Source organism: Polyodon spathula, chromosome 30 (assembly GCF_017654505.1).
Source record: "Polyodon spathula isolate WHYD16114869_AA chromosome 30, ASM1765450v1, whole genome shotgun sequence".
Taxonomy (NCBI): Eukaryota; Metazoa; Chordata; class Actinopteri; order Acipenseriformes; family Polyodontidae; genus Polyodon; species Polyodon spathula.
This window is the reverse complement of record NC_054563.1, coordinates 226192-251367: the sequence shown is the minus strand read 5'-3', so window position 1 is coordinate 251367 and position 25176 is coordinate 226192. Positions and strand designations below refer to the sequence as shown.

At 45.1% G+C, this 25176-nt stretch overlaps 1 protein-coding gene across 1 annotated transcript; it reads left to right on the top strand.

Annotated features, from left to right (window-relative positions):
* The first annotated feature begins 192 nt into the window (after nt 1-192).
* On the top strand, nt 193-24600 carry LOC121302812 (C2 domain-containing protein 2). The gene is made up of 14 exons (XM_041233047.1): nt 193-2003; nt 4317-4412; nt 7380-7502; nt 8718-8822; nt 9697-9814; nt 11355-11459; nt 14046-14154; nt 15076-15140; nt 16526-16641; nt 17689-17854; nt 18232-18342; nt 19836-19963; nt 20363-20621; nt 23258-24600. The coding sequence occupies exons 1-14, from the start codon at nt 1713-1715 to the stop codon at nt 23482-23484; spliced, it is 2019 nt and encodes a 672-aa protein (XP_041088981.1). The 5' UTR covers nt 193-1712; the 3' UTR covers nt 23485-24600.
* The last annotated feature ends 576 nt before the right edge of the window (nt 24601-25176 follow it).

The following is a 25176-nucleotide window of genomic DNA, read 5'->3' as shown; positions in this document are numbered from 1 at the left end:
AGCAGGCAGGATTAAAAAAAACCTCTCCAGACAGTTTGAAAACTCAATTGCTCAAAGCCATTTGGATGCAGAATTTGTATGGGTTTTTAAAACGAAAATGCACAGTATAATTTTGAATAAGAATACAATAAAATATATTTGTAGTGTGTATTTTTTTAAAATCTATCTATCTATCTATCTATCTGTGTGTGTGTGTGTGTAAAACTATATCAAAGGCAATAAAGAATCATATCTGACGGAATGATTGGGTTTTAAATCACGTGACCTATGAATAGCATGTCTACCAAATACATACAATCATGTCCGATTCGAGCAGATCGTTGTCAAGGTGTTTGTTTCAATATCCGTGTTACTGAAAGCAGATCCGTTTCACCCCTAGTGCATTGCACATTGTTATTTACAACCCATTCTCCCTGAGATCCCTGAGAGCCAGTTGGCCCAGGGCAGGGTGTGTAAACATTGCAGCAGCCTGTTCAATGAGAAGAGTTTGCACAAACGCAAGGGTTTGGTTTGAGGGAACACACACCTATCCAGTCTATTCAGATCCCTAGGCACAGGAATACAGCCCCTCTGTGTATTGCGATGTTGTAAGAAAAGCATTCACACCTGGTTAGCTGGCGCTGTTTTATTCGAACTCAGCGCGGTTCGGATTCGTTTTGGAGGCATGTGTGAACGCTCCAAAAGAACCCGTTTTAACCGGACCGAACTGAGTGCTTCTCAAGAGGTGGTCTGTTTGGGCAACAGGACTGAGTTCGTCTCGTTTGTTTCAGTGCATTGTGAAAGCACAGTCAGTTCAGAAAAACGTTGACGTGAACCAGCAAAAGGAACGGAATCCTTAGGAAGCGAACCGAGTTCTTCTTCTCCAGAGTTCATTTCCAAGTGAACTCGGCTCGGCTGGTTTAGATAAAGAAATCATTAAGAAGGTGTGTTTTCGTCTGTATCCCGTTTACTCCGCAAACTGCTTCCACCCCAGTCCTGTAATGTTGCAGTACACCTTTAAGAAGCCGCAATGCATACAGGGATGGGCAGTATGTGCTCGTTAAGTGTGCTGGCCGCATCGAAAGCAGCACAGACAGGAACCGGAGCGCATAGTCCAGGCAGATTACAGCAACGCTTTATACTCATCGCAGCTACGGAGTCATGCAGCCAGCGTCTTGTTTTTAAGTTGGGACGCCTCGGCTCTTGTTGCAGGAGGGCTGCGCTGCTGTGCCTGGCTGCTCACAGGAGCGCAGTAACTTTGCTGAGCGCTGCAGTGCGGCGGGTATAGAGCTGCAGGACAGCTTGGAGCAATGCAGCTCTGCGTGTGGGAGCGATGCCGACTGGCTGTCAGGGGCCCTGGCTGGAAATAAGCAGTTGTGCGTGGTCGAATTTAAAACATGTGTAGGGCAATTTTCCTTTTATTGATCTCTTCGTAAATCAAAGTTTGAAAACACGCAACCAGATGACCTCAGTGTAGCAAACGAAGTGGATCGGGTTTGTTTTTTTTTTTTTGTTTTTTTTTTGTATCGCGGGGCAATATGCAGTGTTAAAAACTTTCATTTTTGCGCTTCGTGGTTTTTTATTTATTATTATTATCATCATCATCATTACTATTATTACAGGTGTTGGTGTTTTTTTTAAACAAAAAAAAGGATAACCAAAGTACACACATTTCTGTTCTATCCCGGCGTTTTAATTTTTTTTTTTAAGACGATACTGTATTATGCTCAGTTATGTCTCTCCTGGAAAGTGTCCTGGCATGCTTAACCCCGGGTGATGTGGATATGCAATGGTTTTGCTTGGCTACTCTCTTCGCTGCCTCTGTAGTGACAGTGCTGCTGTATTTAGTCCAGTACTCGGTTGGCATTTTCCGGGTTCGGACCGCAAGTAGAAGTTGTGGCGCTTTCCCCGAGTCGGAAGAAGCTGGCCGGTTACTGAGCTGGGCGCTGTCTTTGAAGAACTGGAAAAGCCAGTGGCAGGAAGCCTGGATTACTTCCATTAGCAAAGAAGCTAAACGGATTGGGGTGAGTGTTTGCACGAGTATCGGTGTACTGTGCACAAGCGCGTTATTTCAAATGCTAAAACAAACAGACGCCAAAATGCTTTTGATCCACTGTTGTCATTGCTCCCGGGACGAGTCACTTCCAGCTGAAGTACTAACTGTCTGTTTAGACACACAGTAAGTGCACATTCAGAGAACCACGTACGTGCACATTGTATCAGCTTTGAATCAGTTATTGTCTTGTTAGTCAGGTGACGGCAGCAGCAGTGGGTGTTGGGTTCGACCTGTTGTATTGTTTTTAGTGCAGATGTTTGCTAACGAATAGGTATTCTGTTTCGCATGGACTTTAGGGTTGGCGTTCTTGTTTAAATGTTTCGCTTGTCAGTACTGTGTTGCTGTCCTGATCAATGTTCATCAATGGAGTATATGGATTTACTTATAGAAAAAAAACCCTCTACAACAGAAGTTAGTGTGTGTGTGTGTGTGTGTGTATATATATATATATTGCTGTGGATGGAGGACTGGAAAAGGTCAGCGTACTCTATGTGCGCTGTGCACACCTTTATTTTCTACACTCCCTCCATGTGTGACAGTGCCTGGGCGTGGTATTTCTATAACACGCAGTAAGCATTTTGGTAGGGCACCTAACCTTGGTGCTGTTTTATCCCAGGATGTGGGCTTTTTTTCTGGGACAGATCTTTCACAGTGTTTCCATATGTGCCAGGAATGAAAGACTCCCATTGCATTGCAGTTTGATCCATTCCTGATTTTACTATGATTTGTATAAGACTCACTTGAGCTTGTCACCTGTGCATACTGGCTAATCAAGCTTGTACAGTATTCTAATCTGGCAGGGGTGGAGTCTTATTTCCACCCCTGTGTGCTGTGGGGTTCATAAGCAGGTTCTGGGGATGCAGTCAGTTTAGTGTGCCGTTCTGTGACATACACAATGATGACCCTTCTGACAGGGTTAGGGGCTCTACCAACCATGAGGTGCTACACAAACCAGGCTTAGAAACTGACTAGCCTTGCTGCTGCACCCAGTCCTGGGGTTCATAATGAAGTAGACTATATTATTTAAAGTACATGATCAGGAACCAGGAGTTTGAGCAATCAGGCCACTGTTGAATAAATCGTTTGTCCCCTTTACCTGTTAGAACTCCTAGTAAATCTACTGACTCAGGTGAGACTAACACCCCATTCACATTTCTACATAATGCACATGATCATGTTTTGAAAACTGTAGATGACTTGAATGACAGTCGTGTACCTTGCAGGTTATTTAGGGACCATGGAGAGGGTATTATTCCTGCTGTGGTAAGAGCAGATATACAGTAGCAGGGATCTGATTACTCAAACTCCTGGCACCTGCACATTTCAATAACATCCCTGAACAAAGGGCACTTCTGAAACTCAGGAGTGGGGGAAGGCAGGACTAGTGGGAGGTTCCTTAACCCTGTGAACAATCCTTTGAAGCGAACGCTGGGTAGAGATTAACAGTTTACGGTCTATTTTAACGATCTTAACTCTCGTTAAATCTTGATGATCCCTGTCTGACGGTGAAGCCTTGACCCAGTTAATAACCACACTGCATGCAATAAAAATACATTGAAATCAAGTTACAAAAAATGCTAACATTTTGGATGGCCGCATTAAAATGTGGCCCTGTTTAGATCATTAAACAGCGATTGGCCACAGCCTGCCTGTCTGTCCACTCTGAACACGTTTTTTAAAAACGTTTTGAAAAGTAAAAAAATAAAAAGTGGTTTCTTTTTGTGCAGCTGTTTGTTTTTCCTTCTCTTACTAGGAGTACTTTCAATTTGATTGTGTTTATATTGCTCCTCCCGTGCCACAGTAATCTCAAAGTGCTGTGCACGTCCGTTCAAACAGAACAGGAGCATTCCTGTGCAGGATGCTTCTCAACATGAGAGAAGGAAGCAGGGTCCAAGGCCAGTGTCTCTACAGTCTTAGAGAAACGCTGTGTTAAGCTGTTTCTTACCTGTTTACTGTACACCTGTGAGCAGGGACGATGACACAGCACTTTGTGTGGTTGTGTTCCTACTGTCGCTTCCTAGCTGAAATGGGAAGTTTAATTTGATTTCAAATAAACTAATCTAAATGATACTGGCTTGCAGACCGTCTAATTTTGAGTTCAAACTTTTACTTGTTTTGTGCTGGAATGATCCAAAAGATTGCATTTATGGAGGGGGAGTAGCATTTGTATTTTCTTTGAAAGAGAGGAAAGACGATGTGTGGTTTGCCGCAGCTACAGTTAATGCCCTTGACAGACAAGGCTTCACACTAAAGTGCTCTGTTTTCTTATTTTATGACTCAGGGACCTTTGCAGCTCACATTTCAAGAGTGCGGACATCAACCAGCAGAACTGACCATCACACAGGTTTCCAGTGTCCGAAAGGCAGACCAGGACAAGGTAAGAACAAAACTACAACTGGCTGTGACTGCCTGCTTTCATCAGGGTTCCACTCTTCAGAAGCCATGTACTGTCCTGTGCGTTCAGCGCGGTAAAGCTGTGACTGCCTGCTTTCATCAGGGTTCCACTCTTCAGAAGCCATGTACTGTCCTGTGCGTTCAGCGCGGTAAAGCTGTGACTGCCTGCTTTCATCAGGGTTCCACTCTTCAGAAGCCATGTACTGTCCTGTGCGTTCAGCGCGGTAAAGCTGTGACTGCCTGCTTTCATCATGGTTCCAGCGCGGTAAAGCTGTGACTGCCTGCTTTCATCAGGGTTCCACTCTTCAGAAGCCATGTACTGTCCTGTGCGTTCAGCGCGGTAAAGCTGTGACTGCCTGCTTTCATCAGGGTTCCACTCTTCAGAAGCCATGTACTGTCCTGTGCGTTCAGCGCGGTAAAGCTGTGACTGCCTGCTTTCATCAGGGTTCCACTCTTCAGAAGCCATGTACTGTCCTGTGCGTCCAGCGCGGTAAAGCTGTGACTGCCTGCTTTCATCAGGGTTCCACTCTTCAGAAGCCATGTACTGTCCTGTGCGTTCAGCGCGGTAAAGCTGTGACTGCCTGCTTTCATCAGGGTTCCACTCTTCAGAAGCCATGTACTGTCCTGTGCGTTCAGCGCAGTAAAGCTGTGACTGCCTGCTTTCATCAGGGTTCCACTCTTCAGAAGCCATGTACTGTCCTGTGCGTTCAGCGCGGTAAAGCTGTGACTGCCTGCTTTCATCATGGTTCCACTCTTCAGAAGCCATGTACTGTCCTGTGCGTCCAGCGCAGTAAACCAGCCCTGACACTTTATTAGTGCTTGCCGCTCCGTGGCTTCCGGCCACGCCTTTCAAATGGAGTGGACTGTCTGACACCTGAGTGGTCACGTGACAGGAGGCGGCTGCATTTGCACACACAGCTGCTGTGTAGCAGGACTAGTTTAGTTACAGTTATGCTACCTACAGTAATTGCAATTACAATGAGATGTATATTATGCGGTCTGTTTAGTTACAATTATGCTACAGTAATTGCAATTACAAAAAGTAACGTAAACAACTCCACACGTTTAATATGTTTACTGTGTTTATTCAAAATCACAGGTGCAAATACAGAAGCATTATATGTCGCCTTTATCTTTTTCACTAAAAATGGTTGAAAATCCAAGAATAATGATCGCTCAATGAAAAACACAACATGGAACTGTGAATGATTCAGCTGGGAAAGGCATGGCACTGAACTGTGATTGAGCAGTTGTGTGGTTAAAATTACTAGTACTGCTGCATTGTAGTTGCCATTGATTCAGAATGACAGCGTTGTAATGGAGCCCAGGTCTGGATGTGCCAGTGTTTCTGGGTATGCGCTGGACAGATAACCCATTACAGCACTCTCCTCATGTCATGATAGCTAATGGCTCACCCGTCCCTTAATGCAGGGCTGTTAAAAGCTTTGTGCTTTATTGCTTTATTTGTTTCTTTTTAATTGTTGCTCCATTTCACTTTGCTTCTGCAGTGCATTAGCCAATATCTGAGTCGTCAAAAAAAAGCACGTTAATGGTCCAAGTTGCACTTGGGAGACCTCTTTACTTTGCCGTGGCAGCAAGATAGCCTTATGTTGTTAATGTACATCCAGGAAATGATTACTGTAAGCATCCAGCACTCCCACCCGTGACTGGGGAACAAGTGTGTGAATGTCAAGCTGGAGAGAGCACTGCCTCATTGGCTATGTACATTAGAGGAGATTTTAAGGAATTGCGTTTGCTGTAAATAAATTCCTCTTGTATAAATAACTTGATGAACTGGTACTTGACGTGATCCTGTGTGTGCCGTACTTCATCTTAACCACTAGTGATCAGAAACATGAGGGGATTAAGTTCTAGCCTTTTACAGTTCGTTGATATCAGTGAGGGGGTGAACGAGGAATGCTGACTCTGATACACCAGAACACTGTGCAGCCAGAGCTGCCTTTAACTCTCAGTGATGCACCAGAACACTGTGCAGCCAGAGCTGCCTTTAACTCTCAGTGATGCACCAGAACACTGTGCAGCCAGAGCTGCCTTTAACTCTCAGTGATGCACCAGAACACTGTGCAGCCAGAGCTGCCTTTAACTCTCAGTGATGCACCAGAACACTGTGCAGCCAGAGCTGCCTTTAACTCTCAGTGATGCACCAGAACACTGTGCAGCCAGAGCTGCCTTTAACTCTCAGTGATGCACCAGAACACTGTGCAGCCAGAGCTGCCTTTAACTCTCAGTGATGCACCAGAACACTGTGCAGCCAGAGCTGCCTTTAACTCTCAGTGATGCACCAGAACACTGTGCAGCCAGAGCTGCCTTTAACTCTCAGTGATGCACCAGAACACTGTGCAGCCAGAGCTGCCTTTAACTCTCAGTGATGCACCAGAACACTGTGCAGCCAGAGCTGCCTTTAATTCAGTTAGGGTTGGGGATGGGGTAGCTCTGATTGAATGTTTTTGAAATTATGGGATGGGATTGGTGTAGCTCTGATTGAGTGTTTTTGGGGTTATCATTGGAGTAGGGTTGGGGTAGCTCTGATTGAGTGTTTTGGGGGTTATCGTTGTGGATGGGGTTGGGGTAGCTCTGAGTGAGTGTTTTGGGGTTAGCGTAGGGGATGGGGTTGGGGTAGCTCTGAGTGAGTGTTTTGGGGTTATGGGTGACTAGTTCTTATTAGGCAGGTGTTCCCATCACAGTTGACACTGTGTTTCCACTGACACGTCCCCACTGAACATTATCTGCTCTTTGGATTAACTTTTGAGTTTTTTTTTTTTTTTTTTCCTTGTGCTCTCAATACAGCACCTTTTCACACGCGCTTCAAAATGAATGAATCAATAGATTCTATAATGACATCTATTGGATTGGGTTATGGAAGGGATAGTGGTATGTGCAGTACTGTCCAATGCAGTGAATCTGAGTAATAGTTGTGTGTTCGTTCTAGATTGTGTGCTGCCAAGTCGTCGGGGAACGTGTGCAGTTTTCCCTTGGCGTGACTCGGAGGACAGCCACCGCAGCAGGACTGCAGAAGACGTACAGCATTCAAATCTCCCCCTTCAAACTACAGGCAAGATTACAAACCAGACAGGCAGTGTTTAAGACGCTGCATGACAAAACTGCAACGCTTCCTTGCATTATATCTGGAGTGCAGTGCTTTAGCCGAGCTTTGCGTCTGACAGCTTTATCAACAGTGTAAATACTATCAGACTGGAAAATGCAGACCTAACCACTGAGTTTGCTGTTAGGAAGAAGGCTTATGATTGCTTCTCACTGTGTTTTGGGAGAAATTCAAGTATAAAACATGTAATTGTTTTAAACAATCCAGTTATCCCAATGCAGACGTGTTTGGTAGGGGGTTGTGTGAATTCAAGTACAGCCCACCTTATACTGGGAATAGCCTTGTGTTTAGTTTAGTAAAATAAAGCTTTTCCTGTCATCCCATTACTTCATTCAGTGCCAGCTGCTCATGATACAGAAGCCTGCCATTGTTGATTGTATTAGGGGTCAGCTGAGATATCTCCCATGACATTTTAGTCGTAGATGATCTGAATTAGGCATTCCTGTGGAACGTTTCCGTAGCTGTGTTCTGTTGTATTTTATTGTTCCGAAGCCTGCAAAAATACTGTTCAAGGGAGCTCCCGAGTGGCGTATCTGGTAAAGGCGCTCGGCGTGAGTGCAGGATGCGTCCTATAGCCTGGACGTCACTGGTTCGAGTCCAGGCTATTCCATTGCCGACCTTGGATGGGAGTTCTCAGGGGGCAGCGCACAATTGGCCGAGCGCTGCCCGGTGTGGGGAGGGTTTAGGTCAGTTAGGGTGTCCTCGGCTCGCCGCGCACCAGCGCCCCCTGTAGTCTGGCCGGGCGCCTGCGGTCTTGCCTGTAAGCTGCCCAGAGCTGCGTTGTCCTCTGACGCTGTGGCTCTGAAGTGGTTGCATGGTGAGTCTGCAGAGTGAAAAGAAGCGGTCGGCAGACAGCACACGCTTCGGAGGACAGCATGTGTTCGTCTTCGCTGCTCCCGAGTAGCGGTGAGCTGAGCCTAAATAATAACTGGATAATCTATTAGGGGGAAAATAATAAAAAATAATTGGAGACGACTGCATTTTTAAAGGAAAAGAAAAAAGTACTTGAACAATACATAGTAGTTCCAGTAAAGAATAGGCCTGCTATGAGCATTAATGAACTCCCTTTTTTGATGTGTTTGTCAGTGTGAGAAGGATTTGAAGTTGCTTTATAAGCTGACTCTGATGAACCCTTCCTGACTGTGCTGTGTGTTTGCTCTGCAGTTGGAGCTCAGGCTGCATGAGGCAGAGCAGGATATTCAAGTCTCCTGGTCCCTTTCACGCCTGGAAGACTGGAACCTGCAGATCGCACCAAGGAATAGAGAGGAGGTCGGTCAGTAAGCCCTGCAGGACTTGCAGCACTGGAGTGCACCACTGTCCTGCCTTGGAAGTGCTGTGCTGAGATTTACATTGAAAAAAAAATTACATTTGGGTTTGGGGTAGAATGATTTTAAATGCAACATCTTAAAAGCAGTGTAATGACCAAAGCCCAACAGCGGCATCAAGTTTTTGTGTGTTACAATGTCAATCCACAGCTGCTGCCTGTGTGCTCGTGTCTAAACCAGTGCTGGATGTGTGCTGTTTTGTTCCCCAGTACTGGTAAAGCACATGACACGTTGACCTGGCTGATACCAGTGAACCCACGTGTTTGTCTCCTGCAAGAATGTAAATATGTGGCCCAAGAGAGTGCAGGAGTTGTTTTTTTAGCAGGGTTTTCTGTGCATTCAGCTCCTCTACAGCTTTGCTCGCTCTTCCAGTTTTGTTAGCGCAGTAAGGGGTTGATTTGACCTGCCATGATAAGTCACAGCTGGATTATTTGAGTGTGTTTTACTGCACTATCTGTGGTTAGCCCAAGATTACCCCAAACAATAAAGGGTTAATGCAGTTAAAGTGGCTTCCCTGATGCTGTAAGATTCCTCAGTTCATTTGTGGCTAATTCTGACAGGGTCTAGGTTCTTTTTTTTAAATCTGCTCCTCAGTGGAATTTTAGACTCCCATTTAGTAGCAGTTTGATCCCCTTCAGGTTTTGTCGTGAGCGTTAATTGTAAGTTCTGTGTATAAAAGGAGCGTTCTGTGTCTGTCAGGCCCTGTGTAAGAGTTTGTGTCCGCTAGTCAGAGCCTGCCATACAATAATGCTTTTGTTTCTTTCTTTATTTCCTTACACATTTTCCTAATGCATCTGTGCTTGGAACCGCCCGTACAGCTGGCTGAAGGAAATCCAGATATCACAGCTCTCAGAAATACACTTAAAGATATCGTTTGTTCAGCCCGCCCGTCTGTGCGTCTGAGCAGCAAACCTGCAGATGGAAAAGAGGCCAAGGTGAGTGTTCTCCTTCCCCTGCCTCTCCCCTGAGGAACTGGCAGCTTATTTTTAGCCCCCTTCGGTGCCTTGTGCAGGAACACGTACTGTAGAGCTGGAGAGTAATTCTTCTTTGGGGTAAAGCTCAGATTGCTGTGATGCAGTTCTCTGTCAGATATAGTGCTTACCATGGATCGAAGCATTTGGTCACTCAGTGTCTCTTATTTCAGCCTTCAGTGTATTCATTCAATAGGTTGCATAGCCTTGGAGTTCACAACTCTGCATTGTTTTGGAATTTTAAATAATTGTGAACCGAGACGTAGCCATTTGTTCTGCATGCCCACGGTCACCTACTTTTTCTCATAAACGTGACACCTATAATAATGAACGTGTTTAAATCATTTCTAAGGGAATACCCTGTATACCTGACTGACCAGCATGTTTAAATCATTTCTAAGGGAATACCCTGTATACCTGACTGACCAGCATGTTTAAATCATTTCTAAGGGAATACCCTGTATACCTGACTGACCAGCATGTTTAAATCATTTCTAAGGGAATACCCTGTGTACCTGACTGACCAGCATGTTTAAATCATTTCTAAGGGAATACCCTGTATACCTGACTGACCAGCATGTTTAAATCATTTCTAAGGGAATACCCTGTATACCTGACTGACCAGCATGTTTAAATCATTTCTAAGGGAATACCCTGTATACCTGACTGACCAGCATGTTTAAATCATTTCTAAGGGAATACCCTGTATACCTGACTGACCAGCATGTTTAAATCATTTCTAAGGGAATACCCTGTATACCTGACTGACCAGCATGTTTAAATCATTTCTAAGGGAATACCCTGTATACCTGACTGACCAGCATGTTTAAATCATTTCTAAGGGAATACCCTGTATACCTGACTGACCAGCATGTTTAAATCATTTCTAAGGGAATACCCTGTATACCTGACTGACCAGCATGTTTAAATCATTTCTAAGGGAATACCCTGTATACCTGACTGACCAGCATGTTTAAATCATTTCTAAGGGAATACCCTGTATACCTGACTGACCAGCATGTTTAAATCATTTCTAAGGGAATACCCTGTATACCTGACTGACCAGCATGTTTAAATCATTTCTAAGGGAATACCCTGTATACCTGACTGACCAGCATGTTTAAATCATTTCTAAGGGAATACCCTGTATACCTGACTGACCAGCATGTTTAAATCATTTCTAAGGGAATACCCTGTATACCTGACTGACCAGCATGTTTAAATCATTTCTAAGGGAATACCCTGTATAACTGACTGACCAGCATGTTTAAATCATTTCTAAGGGAATACCCTGTATACCTGACTGACCAGCATGTTTAAATCATTTCTAAGGGAATACCCTGTATACCTGACTGACCAGCATGTTTAAATCATTTCTAAGGGAATACCCTGTATACCTGACTGACCAGCATGTTTAAATCATTTCTAAGGGAATACCCTGTATACCTGACTGACCAGCATGTTGGTATTTTTCTAAGAGAATGTGGTTTTTGTTTGGTTTGTAGGTTTCCGAAATGTGGGATCATCTTCTCAGGTCAGTTGTGCTCACGAATGGAAACTACTATTGAAGAATATAAAAGCCATGTATAACACTGGAGGTGATGCTGCAGGTATTCTCATGTATAACACTGGATTGCTGCAAATGTACATAGGTGAAGGTATTCTCATGTATAACAACCTGCAGGTTTTCATGAATAATGATGGTGATGCTGCAGGTATTCCATGTATAACACTGGAGGTGATGTGCAGGTATTCTCATGTTAAACTGGAGGTGATGCTGCAGGTATTCTCATGTATAACACTGGAGGTCTGCTGCAGGTATTCTCATGTATAACACTGGAGGTGACCTGCAGGTTTCTCATGTATAACACTGGAGGTGTGCAGGTATTCCTCAATAACACTGGAGGTGATGCTGCAGGTATTCTCATGTATAACACTGGAGGTGATGCTGCAGGTATTCTCATGTATAACACTGGAGGTGATGCTGCAGGTATTCTCATGTATAACACTGGAGGTGATGCTGCAGGTATTCTCATGTATAACACTGGAGGTGATGCTGCAGGTATTCTCATGTATAACACTGGAGGTGATACTGCAGGTATTCTCATGTATAACACTGGAGGTGATGCTGCAGGTATTCTCATGTATAACACTGGAGGTGATGCTGCAGGTATTTCTCATGTATAACACTGGAGGTGACTGCTGCAGGTATTCTCATGTATAACACTGGAGGTGATGCTGCAGGTATTCTCATGTATAACACTGGAGGTGATGCTGCAGGTATTCTCATGTATAACACTGGAGGTGATGCTGCAGGTATTCTCATGTATAACACTGGAGGTGATGCTGCAGGTATTCTCATGTATAACACTGGAGGTGACTGCTGCAGGTATTCTTCATGTTGGTAACACGGGAGGTGATGCTGCAGTATATTTGTATAACACTGGAGGTGATGCTGCAGGTATTCTCATGATTAAATACTGTGGGATTAAGAATAATGCATCTTCTCATGTCAACACTGGAGGTGATGCCCCAGGTATGCATTCATGGATATGCAATTGAACCTGTGATGCCGTTCACTGGAGGTGATGCACCGTTCATTAAGCTATTCACTGGGTCGGCTTCAGACTAATGCTTTCACTGCGCTATTCTCATGTATAACACTGGAGGTGATGCTGCAGGTATTCACTCATGTATAACACTGGAGGTGATGCTGCAGGTATTCTCATGTATAACACTGGAGGTGATGCTGCAGGTATTCTCATGTATAACACTGGAGGTGATGCTGCAGGTATTCTCATGTATAACACTGGAGGTGATGCTGCAGGTATTCTCATGTATAACACTGGAGGTGATGCTGCAGGTATTCTCATGTATAACACTGGAGGTGATGCTGCAGGTATTCTCATGTATAACACTGGAGGTGATGCTGCAGGTATTCTCATGTATAACACTGGAGGTGATGCTGCAGGTATTCTCATGTATAACACTGGAGGTGATGCTGCAGGTATTCTCATGTATAACACTGGAGGTGATGCTGCAGGTATTCTCATGTATAACACTGGAGGTGGTGCTGCAGGTATTCTCATGTATAACATGTTGAATCTGCAGCTGCAGTGCTGTCCAGTACCTGTGTGTCAGTATGTGTTGAATCTGCAGCTGCAGCGCTGTCCAAGCCTCACGCTACCGGCTGTGTTTTATTGAATTGCATTTATTTATTTGAAGCAGCTCGATCACTTTATTTGGAGTGGTGCCTCTTCACAGTAGCATCATTCACTGGATCAGCTTCATGCCGTTCATTAAGAATAATGCATTCACTGGGTCGGCTTCATGCCGTTCATTAAGAATAATGCATTCACTGGGTCGGCTTCATGCCGTTCATTAAGAATAATGCATTCACTGGGTCGGCTTCATGCCGTTCATTAAGAATAATGCATTCACTGGGTCGGCTTCATGCCGTTCATTAAGAATAATGCATTCACTGGGTCGGCTTCATGCCGTTCATTAAGAATAATGCATTCACTGGGTCGGCTTCATGCCGTTCATTAAGAATAATGCATTCACTGGGTCGGCTTCATGCTGTTCATTAAGAATAATCAAGCATTCAGGGGTCACAAAAATGACTAGTTAGACCCAAGGGGCATTCAGACAGAAGAAATAGGACAGGCACTTTTAAAAATGTAGTATTTTACACAAAGAATTACTATTTAGGGTCTGGAATCAACTCCCCAGTAATGTTGTTGAAGCTGACAACCTGGGATCCTTCAAGAAGCTGCTTGATGAGATTTTGGGATCAATAAGATACTAACAACCAAACGAGCAAGATGGGCCGAATGGCCTCCTCTCGTTTGTAAACTTTCTTATGTTCTTATGTTCTAATTGACTCTAGAAAGGCCAAGAGAGGCTGAGATAGAAATGAGCATTGCTGAAGGGCATTCACTGGGTCGGCTTCATGCCGTTCATTAAGAATAATGCATTCACTGGGTTTGCTGGGTTTATTAATGTGCTTTACCTTGCTATTCTTCACCATGCTTACCTCTGCTTTACCATGCTTTCACTACGCTTCATTACACCTTACTGTGCTTTTACCACGGTAAACTTTTGTAATGCTTCATGCCTTAAAGTAGTCTGCAATGCATTCCACAATAGTGTCTGGCCCCCAATGTGCTAAGGTTGTTTTTGTGTTTCTTGTCCAGGCAGCATTCATCCATACTTTGCAATACAGCTGGATGACCCCCCACAGCAGCTCTCCAGCCCTGTAATAAAGAACACTACTACCCCTTCGTGGGACCAGCCTGTCACCCTGTAAGTACGCAGCACAGCGCAGGGAAGAGAATACCTCCTTTTACCCTGAAGAACACGACAAGGGAACAAGAAAAGGCCATTCCGCCCATCAAGGCCCCTCTTGTTAGCACACCAGCTCCCCTACTGGGGGGGACTCAGTTAAAAGCACAGAGTCTAGTTGTTTCTTTTAAATATTCTCAGTATTTTTAAATTCTACCACGTCACCTGGTAGGCTCTTGCATGCATTTGTAACTCTCTGTGTGAAACTGTGCTTCCTCCTTTCTGTTCTGAACGCACTTGTACTCAGCTTCAGTGCATGCCCTCCTGTTCTTCTCTCTGCGCTGAATTGGAAGTCATGTCTGGGGTTAACTTTATCAGACCATTCATGATTTTAAACACTTAGCCTTTCTCCTGACGAGTGAGCAAGCTGGACTCCACACACACATACACTGTGTCACTTTTAACAGCAGTCCTGCTTGTCTGTAGCGCTGTTTTTGAAATATCTGTATGTTTCTAATTAAAGCAGGTTTGATGAGATCTTCAGTAAGTTGTATGCATATGTGTGTGTGTGTGTGTGTGTGTATATATATATATATATATATATATATATATATATATATATATATATATATATATATATATATATATATATATATATATATATATATATATATATATATATATATATGGACTTGTGTTTGTCTCCTGCTTGACTTTAACTGGGATGTGCAGCTTGGGAAAAGACTTTTTGTTAATAGGTGCTATAAAAAAAAAAATCCTATTAACCCTTTCATGGCGACCTCCTATGGGGATGGATAAAACCTCTCTTCTAGTCTTTGTATAGGCACATATGGAAGAGGCAAATGCATGATGACCTCATATGAGGATGCCAGTTTTGTGCCATATGGAGCTGGGTAGTGATTCCTTTGTATGTTTTCACAGTGAGCTCAGTGCTAAATCAAAGGAGTTAAAGATACAGCTTCTGGATGAGGGCAAGCCCCAGAAAAGTAAGTACTATTATAGCGTAAGACTCATAACTGATCTTTTATTATTATAATAATAATTATTCAAATCTAGGAAAGTCAAAAGCACCTGGCACTCTGGAGTTATCAAGCTGTGTTTGTTTAATTTCATACATTGCATTTAGACTTAACATTTTTGCAGGTTAACAATTTAAATAATCATAACAGTATAGTCAAAGAGAAATTTTAAATAACAGGGAGATACCAGTTAAACATGCTCCAAAAAATGAGAAAGCAGCCTGTCCTGAAATGTTTACCGTGGCAATGGCACTAAATGGGTTCCTAAGAAAACCCAAAGGCTATGGTATGAAAATGCATTTTAAATCTTTGGTTATGTTCTCTTTCAGTAATGCATTTATATATTGTAAACAGATGCAGTTTCTTTTCTGTACAGGTTCACATTGTGCAGTGTGGGTTTTAATACTTACAAGTTATTTAAGAGCAAAGGGGGAGTGAGGGGAGCTCCCGTGACACAGTGATATGCTTTTAGCAGCTGATCGAAGGGGGAGTGAGGGGAGCTCCTGTCACACAGTGATATGCTTTTAGCAGCTGATCGAAGGGGGAGTGAGGGGAGCTCCCGTCACACAGTGGGGAGCTCCCGTCACACAGTGAGTCGACAAAAAACTTTTAGCATACAAAGATAATTGGGCAGCTACGATTCAACATCCGTATTGTGTGTATGTATATATAATATATATAATATATATATATTTATATAATATATACGAACACAACCCAGAGGACGAACTCCCTAACGTCGAACCTCTGAAAAACTTACCACGATATTTTTTTTTTAGGATAATTGGGAGTACAGGCTCCCCCTACCTATTTTGGAGCGCAGCTCAGAAACATTCCGGGTATACTTTCCGGTTCCGTCCTACTGAAGGGGGGTATACGTAAAAACACGGTATCCCTCGACCATACCAAGAACCATCACATAAAGTGTCACTCGAGTGATTTAGTTTCCTCCATGTCGAGACCACTCCGTCGGGTAGTTTATTATGGTACGATCCCCGAAAATATAATATATTATTAAAAGTTTAGAGCTTTCTAGTTTCGGGAAGGCAGTGGGGAGAGGTTTTTCTCCCGTCACACAATTAGCAGCTGATCGAAGGGGGAGTGAGGGGAGCTCCCGTCACACAATGATATGCTTTTTGCAGCTGATCGAAGGGGGAGTGAGGGGAGCTCCCGTCACACAGTGATATGCTTTTAGCAGCTGATCGAAGGGGGAGTGAGGGGAGCTCCTGTCACACAGTGATATGTTTTGTCATTTCCAGTTTCCTCCCCTTGCTATGAACACGAGGTTGCCTGAGCAGGTCTGCCCCAGATACACGTATCCAATTACAGGATCTCTTTCCTCTCTGCCATAGGTGCCACGCTGGGTCTGGTTTCTGTGCCTTTGGATCTGTTTAAGAGACATCCTTCTGGGGTGCACACCTTTGCACTGAGCAGCACCGACGCAGCGAGAGGGTCCATCTCTGCCGAGGTACTTATCATTTCATGGGCTTGTGTCTGCCTGAGCTTTTCTGAACCATCAGAAGAGGGAGCAGCGTTCAAATAATGCATTGCAGGGCTTCACGAGGTCCGGCGACCCCTGGGGTTTATAGGGAGCTCTCAGTAATGAATTGATTAACCTTGAAGGGTGTTTAAGTGACAAAGAGAACAGGACGAACAATGACCAGAGTTGTGCAGCCCGGGTGTGTTGCATAAAGGGTTATTGTCAGGGACATGATTAGCATTACTGCACACTGCAGCACAAAAAGGTGTTGCATCATTTTAATAAAATATAAAGAAGCAGTTAACAAAAACCTTTCTGTTTGGGGTGGGGAGCATGTGCAGTGAGTGGTAAAATAAATGTACTTTCCAAGTAGAACATTTGGTCCTCATAATAGTAATGCAGAGTGATTTTTATTAGCATGCCTGTAGTCCAGGGAGGGTTACCATGGCATGAAAAATGAACACTGAATTCCTCCACTAAAATATACCACCGTGTTCTGGTGATTTTTATTCTTTTTTTTTTTTTTCCTCCTGTGTAGATCAGCTTCGTACGTACGGGAATGTTTGTCAGAAAAGTAGTTGCAGAATTACAGATGTCCAGAATCACTTTGATTTATGAAATTCCAGAAAACCCAGCGAAATCCACATTTAATATGCATGTGAGAAACCTGTAGATATCCATCAAAGGGTTTGGCAATCCCTGAGCAGGTGTATCTTGCGGCAGGCTGTAGGGTATCGCAGCTCGCCCTTCAAACCCTTGAAGGAGTTACAGCCTCATGCATGTTATTATGTGTGGATTGTTCTAAATGGAGAGCGCTGCACCATCTCCTTTGGATCCATTTTGCAAGTGAATATTCAATTTACAGGCAATGATAATGGTAACTGTATTGATGATGGTAATGCTAATGGTAACTATAATGATGATGGTGACGATCATGATTATGGTATTGCTAATGGTGATGATAGTGATGATGGTGATGATAATGATGATGGTAATGCTAATGATAAAGTTGATCACTCGTATTGGTATTTCCAGTTCACGTACCTGGAGCCCAGTGAGCTACGGTCATGGCAGGCTCCCATCCCCGCCCCCACCAAGAAGGTGGAGATGGACCGGACCGTCATGCCGTGTGGGACAGTGGTGACCACGGTCACTGCGGTGAAGAGCAAGCCTGGGAGATCTCCTTCGGGGGTCAGTGCAGGTGCGTTTCTGATACCTCTTCTCCGGAGCTCAGAACAGAGCAGGGGTAGCCCAAGTCAGTGTTTCCACTCCTGGTTTTTGCTCCAGCCCTGATCTAAACGTTTAATTGAATCAAAACAGAGCAGGGGTTGCCCACGTCAGTGCTGCCACTCCTGGTCTTTGTTGCAGCCCTGATCTAAACTGTTTAATTAAACCAATTAAACCCCCACCCAGACCCTGAAGTAGTCAGTCAGTATATCAGTTTACCTCTTAAACCTGGAGCGGAGTGTAACCAATAAAACGGATCAGCTATCTAGATTGTTTCTTTTGTTTTGCTGTTGGCTGTTTCACCTCTAGTAGCATTTCAAGTAACATGTCAACATATTTCGTTTTGTTTAGATTATCCCATGAAGATTACCTCCAGACTGAAACTGTCTGAAAGAAGCGTCTCTGATCAAACTGGCCCCTCAGCTGCCACAGTCAGCAAGGCCCTGTCCTCCTCCGATACAGGTAGGAGGAGCCACAGTCAGCAAGGCCCTGTCCTCCTCCGATACAGGTAGGAGGAGCCACAGTCAGCAAGGCCCTGTCCTCCTCTGATACAGGTAGGAGGAGCCACGGCAAGGCCCTGTCAGCCACAGTCAGGCCCTGTCCTCCTCTGATACAGGTAGGAGGAGCCACAGTCAGCAAGGCCCTGTCCTCCTCCGATACAGGTAGGAGGAGCCACGGTCAGCAAGGCCCTGTCCTCCTCCGATACAGGTAGGAGGAGCCACGGTCAGCAAGGCCCTGTCCTCCTCCGATACAGGTAGGAGGAGCCACGGTCAGCAAGGCCCTGTCCTCCTCCGATACAGGTAGGAGGAGCCACGGTCAGCAAGGCCCTGTCCTCCTCCGATACAGGTAGGAGGAGCCACGGTCAGCAAGGCCCTGTCCTCCTCCGATACAGGTAGGAGGAGCCACGGTCAGCAAGGCCCTGTCCTCCTCTGATACAGGTAGGAGGAGCCACGGTCAGCGAGGCCCTGTCCTCCTCTGATACAGGTAGGAGGAGCCACAGTCAGCAAGGCCCCAGCGGATGACAGCAGTTGTTTTAATGTGCTCAAGCTGACCAGCTGTACTGCAGCTTGGCTGCATTTGGAAACACTTTATTTTCTGATTTATAAAGAGAATGTGGAGTGTAAACTTCATGAGTGTGGTCCTAGTCTTTATCTAGGAGTTTAATACAGCTGACTCCTCGCTACCTTCGTACAGCTCTCTTTTTTCATTTTTTTCTTACAAAAAATAAACTACGATTTTGTAATGTATATTTTACTGTTGGATGGAAGTAAGACTCCTGTTGCATAGCAGTTTCACCCACTCCAGGTGTTAATACAAGCTTGATTAGCCAGTGTGTTGGTAACAAGCTCAAACTGCTGTGCAGCAGGAGTCTTATTTCCATCCCTGTGCTGTGGTTAACCCTTTATCTGCACAGCAGGTTGGAAATGTTTGTCTTTGTCATGAATTCTGCTGTGTTTTACAGGCTGCTTTGTGTTTTCACTCACACACACACACACACACACACACACACACACATCTACACACACACACATTCACACACACACACACACACACACACACACACACACACACACACATTCAGACTGCTTTGTGTTTTCACTCGCACGCGTTCAGACTGCTTTGTGTTTTCACTCGCACGCCTTCAGACTGCTTTGTGTTTTCACTCGCACGCCTTCAGACTGCTTTGTGTTTTCACTCGCACGCCTTCAGACTGCTTTGTGTTTTCACTCGCACGCCTTCAGACTGCTTTGTGTTTTCACTCGCACGCGTTCAGACTGCTTTGTGTTTTCACTCGCACGCGTTCAGACTGCTTTGTGTTTTCACTCGCACGCCTTCAGACTGCTTTGTGTTTTCACTCGCACGCCTTCAGACTGCTTTGTGTTTTCACTCGCACGCCTTCAGACTGCTTTGTGTTTTCACTCGCACGCGTTCAGACTGCTTTGTGTTTTTTGCAGAGCTGCTGATGCTGAACGGTACAGACCCGGTGGCTGAAGCAGCGATTCGGCAGCTCCACGAGTCTGCCAAGCAACACCTGAAATCTCCAGTGAAGAAGAGCACCATTATCATCTCCGGAGTGGCAAAGGTGTCCAGCTTGTAGCACTGTTTCAGAACGATTTGAAACGATCTTGGATTAAGCTACTGCAGGAAAAAAAAAATCACTTTTGAAAATGGCTAGCTCACTAAATGGGGTGTGTGAGATAAAAAGCTTCACTTTGGAGTTACCTGAAGAAAATGCTAAAGTGCTTTTCCTATTGGCTTGTATTTTAGTCTGTAATGAAATGACTGTAAAATGCATTAAACAAATCTAGCTGCGGCTTCTCCTGGCTGGGTATGGGCTGATCAAATCAACCCTGCTAGTTTGCTAAGAATAAAGACAGACTTGAGTCCCTGCAGGGCTTGAGCTGCAAGACTGTCTGTGCTGCCGTCTGAAGAAGCAGATGTTGTTTTTATTGAATGATTTGTATGGGTCCCTTTCTTTCAGTCTCCTATATCTCAGGACGATGAAACGGCCCTCATGATGGGCTACGCTGCAGCGATGGATGCCTCGATGACCCAGGAGCCTCTCTGCGCTGCTCCAGAGGCCCCTCCGCTCGAGCTGGAACTCCCCAAGCCACAGGAGGGTCCCAGCGGCAGCCGTGCCCGAGGAGGGGAGCTCAGCGCTGTCCAGGACCCCGACACCGAGACCAAGTCCCAACTCTCACTGAGCGTGTCCGAGTCCGGCAGCGTCAAGAAATCCAAAAGTAAGGAAGAGGACAGTCCTTTGCCCTTGTGTGTGTTTTTTCTTTGGATTGTCGATCAAGCATGACCAGTGAAAATCGCATCAGGTGCTGAATGAGCTTTAACTGTTGTGGAGAGTCGAGGACAGCGCCATGGCTTCAGTAGCATTATCAGGAAAGGGTTTTGCACAGTGGGTTGCAGTGGAAATGCTGTAATGTATGTATGCCTTGGAACAGCCTGTTCTGGCTCAAAGATTCTTGCATACTGCCCACTCTAACAAAAACCATGCATTTCACAAATTCAACGAGATTTCCATCTCCCTGGACAAGTTTTTTCCAACCTTTTGCACCAAAGGAGATTTTGACAGTTCTGTTTAATATGATAAAGCTGGCAGACCAGGGTAAACTATGGGAAATGCGTAGTAGAACAAAGGGAAGAGCACGATAAAACGGCAACAACAGCGTGGTAAAGTTTTATAAGGGTGTACTAAAACTCCAGTTACTCTATTCAGTGAAGCTTAACCCAGAGTGTTTGTGCCCTGCTGACTTGTGATTGAGACCCTGGTTGGGTCCCGGGGGGTTCGCCGCGCTGGGTAGAACTCCTCAGTGTTTATTCACTGGTGTGACCTCTGCATGCTTGTACAGCATGTGCATTTCATATGTTCGTTGTGTCTCTTTGCTTTGCGTGCTTCCTATACAAGTGTGCATGCATTTTGTCTCTCTTGTTCCCTGTCTTACATGTTATCTTTTGATTTTATTTTTTGTTTTCGCCACCTTAAGAGGAAGCCAGTGCCAGCCTGGAATAATTGCAGAGTAAATCCAGAGTAAGTTACTGCACAGGCTGTGTTGAATAGGAGCTGTTTTACCGTTTTGATTGGATTCGTGCACATTAGCTGTACATGTTTTTTTAATTGTGCTATTATTCTGAGCATAGCTGTGCATGTCCTGTAACAACAGCAGTGGCACTCAGGCTGTGTAATCAAGCTTGTTCTTCCTTATGAGAGCAGTTGCGTCTTTATTCTCCAGAGCTTCCTCGTCTGCAGTAAGCAGGTCAGGACCTACTTTTTTGTACATGGTACTGCTAGCTCTAATTTAGTATTCACAGCACAGGCATGGCAATAAGACCCCTACTGCACAGCCGTTTCACCCATTCCAGGCTTTGTGACAAGCCTCATTAGCCACAGTGTGTAACAAGCTCGGGTAAGTCTTACTAAACTCCTGGTAAAATCAGGAACGGATCAAACTGCTCTGCAGCGGGAGTCTTATTCCATCCCGGCAGCATGATGGAGGATATATGTTATTATGGGCCAAGTTTTCAAAGCGTTTCCTCCATTCTGTAATTGACGCCTATTTTTTTTTTTTTTTTTTTTTTTTAAAACAAGGAAAAAAAATCACGTTAATGCTACAAAATGAAAAACAGAAACGCATTAAGAGGACTTGTAATATATAACTTGGTTGTTTTGCTTCTAGTTCTGTAGAATGAACAGAATTAACCTCTTCTAAAACAAGCGAGTGAATTAGACTGCACACCATATATAGACAGTGAGTTTCACTCAGTGAAGGGAAGCACGCTTGTTTTCATAGCTGGAGAAACCTTGGTTCCCAAGCGAGCCAGGCTTGCCTTTGTCGCTAGGCATACAGGCTTGCCTTTGTTGCTAGGCAGAGCGTTTGTAAACTGATGACCTCACAGGCTATTTTCTGGTTACAATTAAAATGACGCAATCATCCTTTAACTATAGTAAACCAATGGCTGCAGTGAAACAATCGAGCCACACTGAGAGATTGCGTTGCCACTGTGATCCACCTCCTCTGACAAAACAGACATGGTTTTATTTGATAAAGCTGGTGGGTATCCTGTATGTTCCACAAAAAGGGATACATTATATTGCAGACCTCGTGCAAACGGGTTCAGTGTCTCATTGTATTGTGATCCTTCACCAGTCTGCAGAACAAAAGCTGGAATAGTGGCTTCCCCTTGTTTCATAGTCAATTTAGTGCCTTCCCTTGTTTCATAGTTCATTTTACTTTTAATGCTTTTATAATGTCTCGTTATAACACTTCTGTTGGGTAAGCCAACTACTTGTACTGGAATTGTAGACTTGACCCAAACAAACATTATTAGATTATAATAGCTTGCTTTCTTTCTTTCTTTCTTTCTGTAGTATTTTTTATACATACATTATTTATGGGGAAAATTCAATATTCATGAAATTCATAAGAATACAGGATGATAGCCATTCCTTTATTGTAACTCATCAGCCCTACATCTGTCAACATGTGTCTCAACTTTTTATATCCCATATTTTATATAGATTGATAGACAGATAGCCATAACAGTTAACTTTGGTACATACAGGGATGGAAATACGACTCCTTTTGCATAAGTTTGACTCATTCCTGGTTTTACTAGGAGCTTGATTATCCACAGTGCAGAGCTAACAAACTCAGGAGTGTCTATCTAAACATAAAGTAAAGCCAGGAATGGATCAAACCGCTGTGCAGTGGGACTCTTATTTCCATCCCTGTATCCAAAGCGTTGCAGAAATGTCTGTTGCAGGTTGATATGTAATCCCTTCTTATTAGAAGAAAGGTGGAACCCTCCTGTTAGAGAGGCATTATTAAAGGTGGTATATTTACTCTCATTCCTCCCGGCGCTGCAGGCGGGTTCTTGCACAGGAGCGCCAGGCTGTTCTTCAGACGCCGGCACCACCGGAAGGACCCGGGGTTGAGTCAGTCACACAACGACCTGATGTACCTGGAGCAGCCCGTGGCTGTGGAGAAGGAGAGGAAGTCTGCTACCATCAGCCGCATCATCAACAGGAAGCTGCTTCCCAGGAACAAGAGCAAGAGCAAAGTGAATGGAGCCATGGGGGACCCCAGTGCGTGATCCCTGTGCAAATCCCCATCCACGCGTTCACATTGCCCCAGTGCGTGACCCCTGTGCAAATCCCCATCCACGCGTTCACGTTGCCCCAGTGCGTGACCCCTGTGCAAATCCCCATCCACGCGTTCACGTTGCCCCAGTGCGTGACCCCTGTGCAAATCCCCATCCACGCGTTCACGTTGCCCCAGTGCGTGACCCCTGTGCAAATCGCCATCCACGCGTTCACGTTGCCCCAGTGCGTGACCCCTGTGCAAATCCCCATCCACGCGTTCACGTTGCCCCAGTGCGTGACCCCTGTGCAAATCGCCATCCACGCGTTCACGTTGCCCCAGTGCGTGACCCCTGTGCAAATCCCCATCCACGCGTTCACGTTGCCCCAGTGCGTGACCCCTGTGCAAATCCCCATCCACGCGTTCACGTTGCCCCAGTGCGTGACCCCTGTGCAAATCGCCATCCACGCGTTCACGTTGCCCCAGTGCGTGACCCCTGTGCAAATCCCCATCCACGCGTTCACGTTGCCCCAGTGCGTGACCCCTGTGCAAATCCCCATCCACGCGTTCACGTTGCCCCAGTGCGTGACCCCTGTGCAAATCGCCATCCACGCGTTCACGTTGCCCCAGTGCGTGACCCCTGTGCAAATCCCCATCCACGCTTCACGTTGCCCCAGTGCGTGACCCCTGTGCAAATCGCCATCCACGCGTTCACGTTGCCCCAGTGCGTGACCCCTGTGCAAATCCCCATCCACGCGTTCACGTTGCCCCAGTGCGTGACCCCTGTGCAAATCCCCATCCACGCGTTCACGTTGCCCCAGTGCGTGACCCCTGTGCAAATCCCCATCCACGCGTTCACGTTGCCCCAGTGCGTGACCCCTGTGCAAATCCCCATCCACGCGTTCACGTTGCCCCAGTGCGTGATCCCTGTGCAAATCCCCATCCACGCATTCACATTGCTTTAGAACGATTCATGAAGATGCAATACTGCGTGCAGCTGATCAGGCTGCTTTTACACACCGCACTGGCACTGGCACCGAAGGGAACGCTAGCCAGTCACAAGATTAGTGCTAATTGGGGGGTGAAACCAGCCACTGTTTATTGAGTGGTGGTGTGGGTTGAGCAAAAAGAAAAAACATAAATTGTTTCAGCTCTGTGTACAACATGGACATGAATTGGGAGGGCGTGTGTGTGCAGAGGGTTCTATTACTCCTACACGTGTGCTCCCACATTTACAATTCATCTTTATTGATTAAGAAAAGGAATTCTACAAAGTGGGATTTGGATTGAAGGGAATGCCATGGCTAGTCTTTGGTACTGGAGTTGTGTGTGTGGTTGTTTTTTCACACAGGGGTGAAACAGACATCTCAAGCTCACTCTTTATTAAGGTGTCTAATCTTTTTGACAACAAGCTGATCATGAGCCTGTGTAACCCCTATTTAACCCAAGTTTTGAGGGCACCGTTTTGTGAAGGCTGGGTGTTTGCATTAACTCATGGCACCTGTGATGTACACTTTCTCTGTTAACTCTGGAATCAAAGATTTAACCGTTCGACAGCTCAGCCAAAGCAGAGACAAGTATCCAAAGACTAACGCAAAGTGAGAATTGCCCTTTAACTAAAGGTGTGAGGCAAAACACTGAATTGTAGCCAGATAACTGCATTAATAACCCTTTTGTCATTTTAAATGATGTTTTTGCATCACAG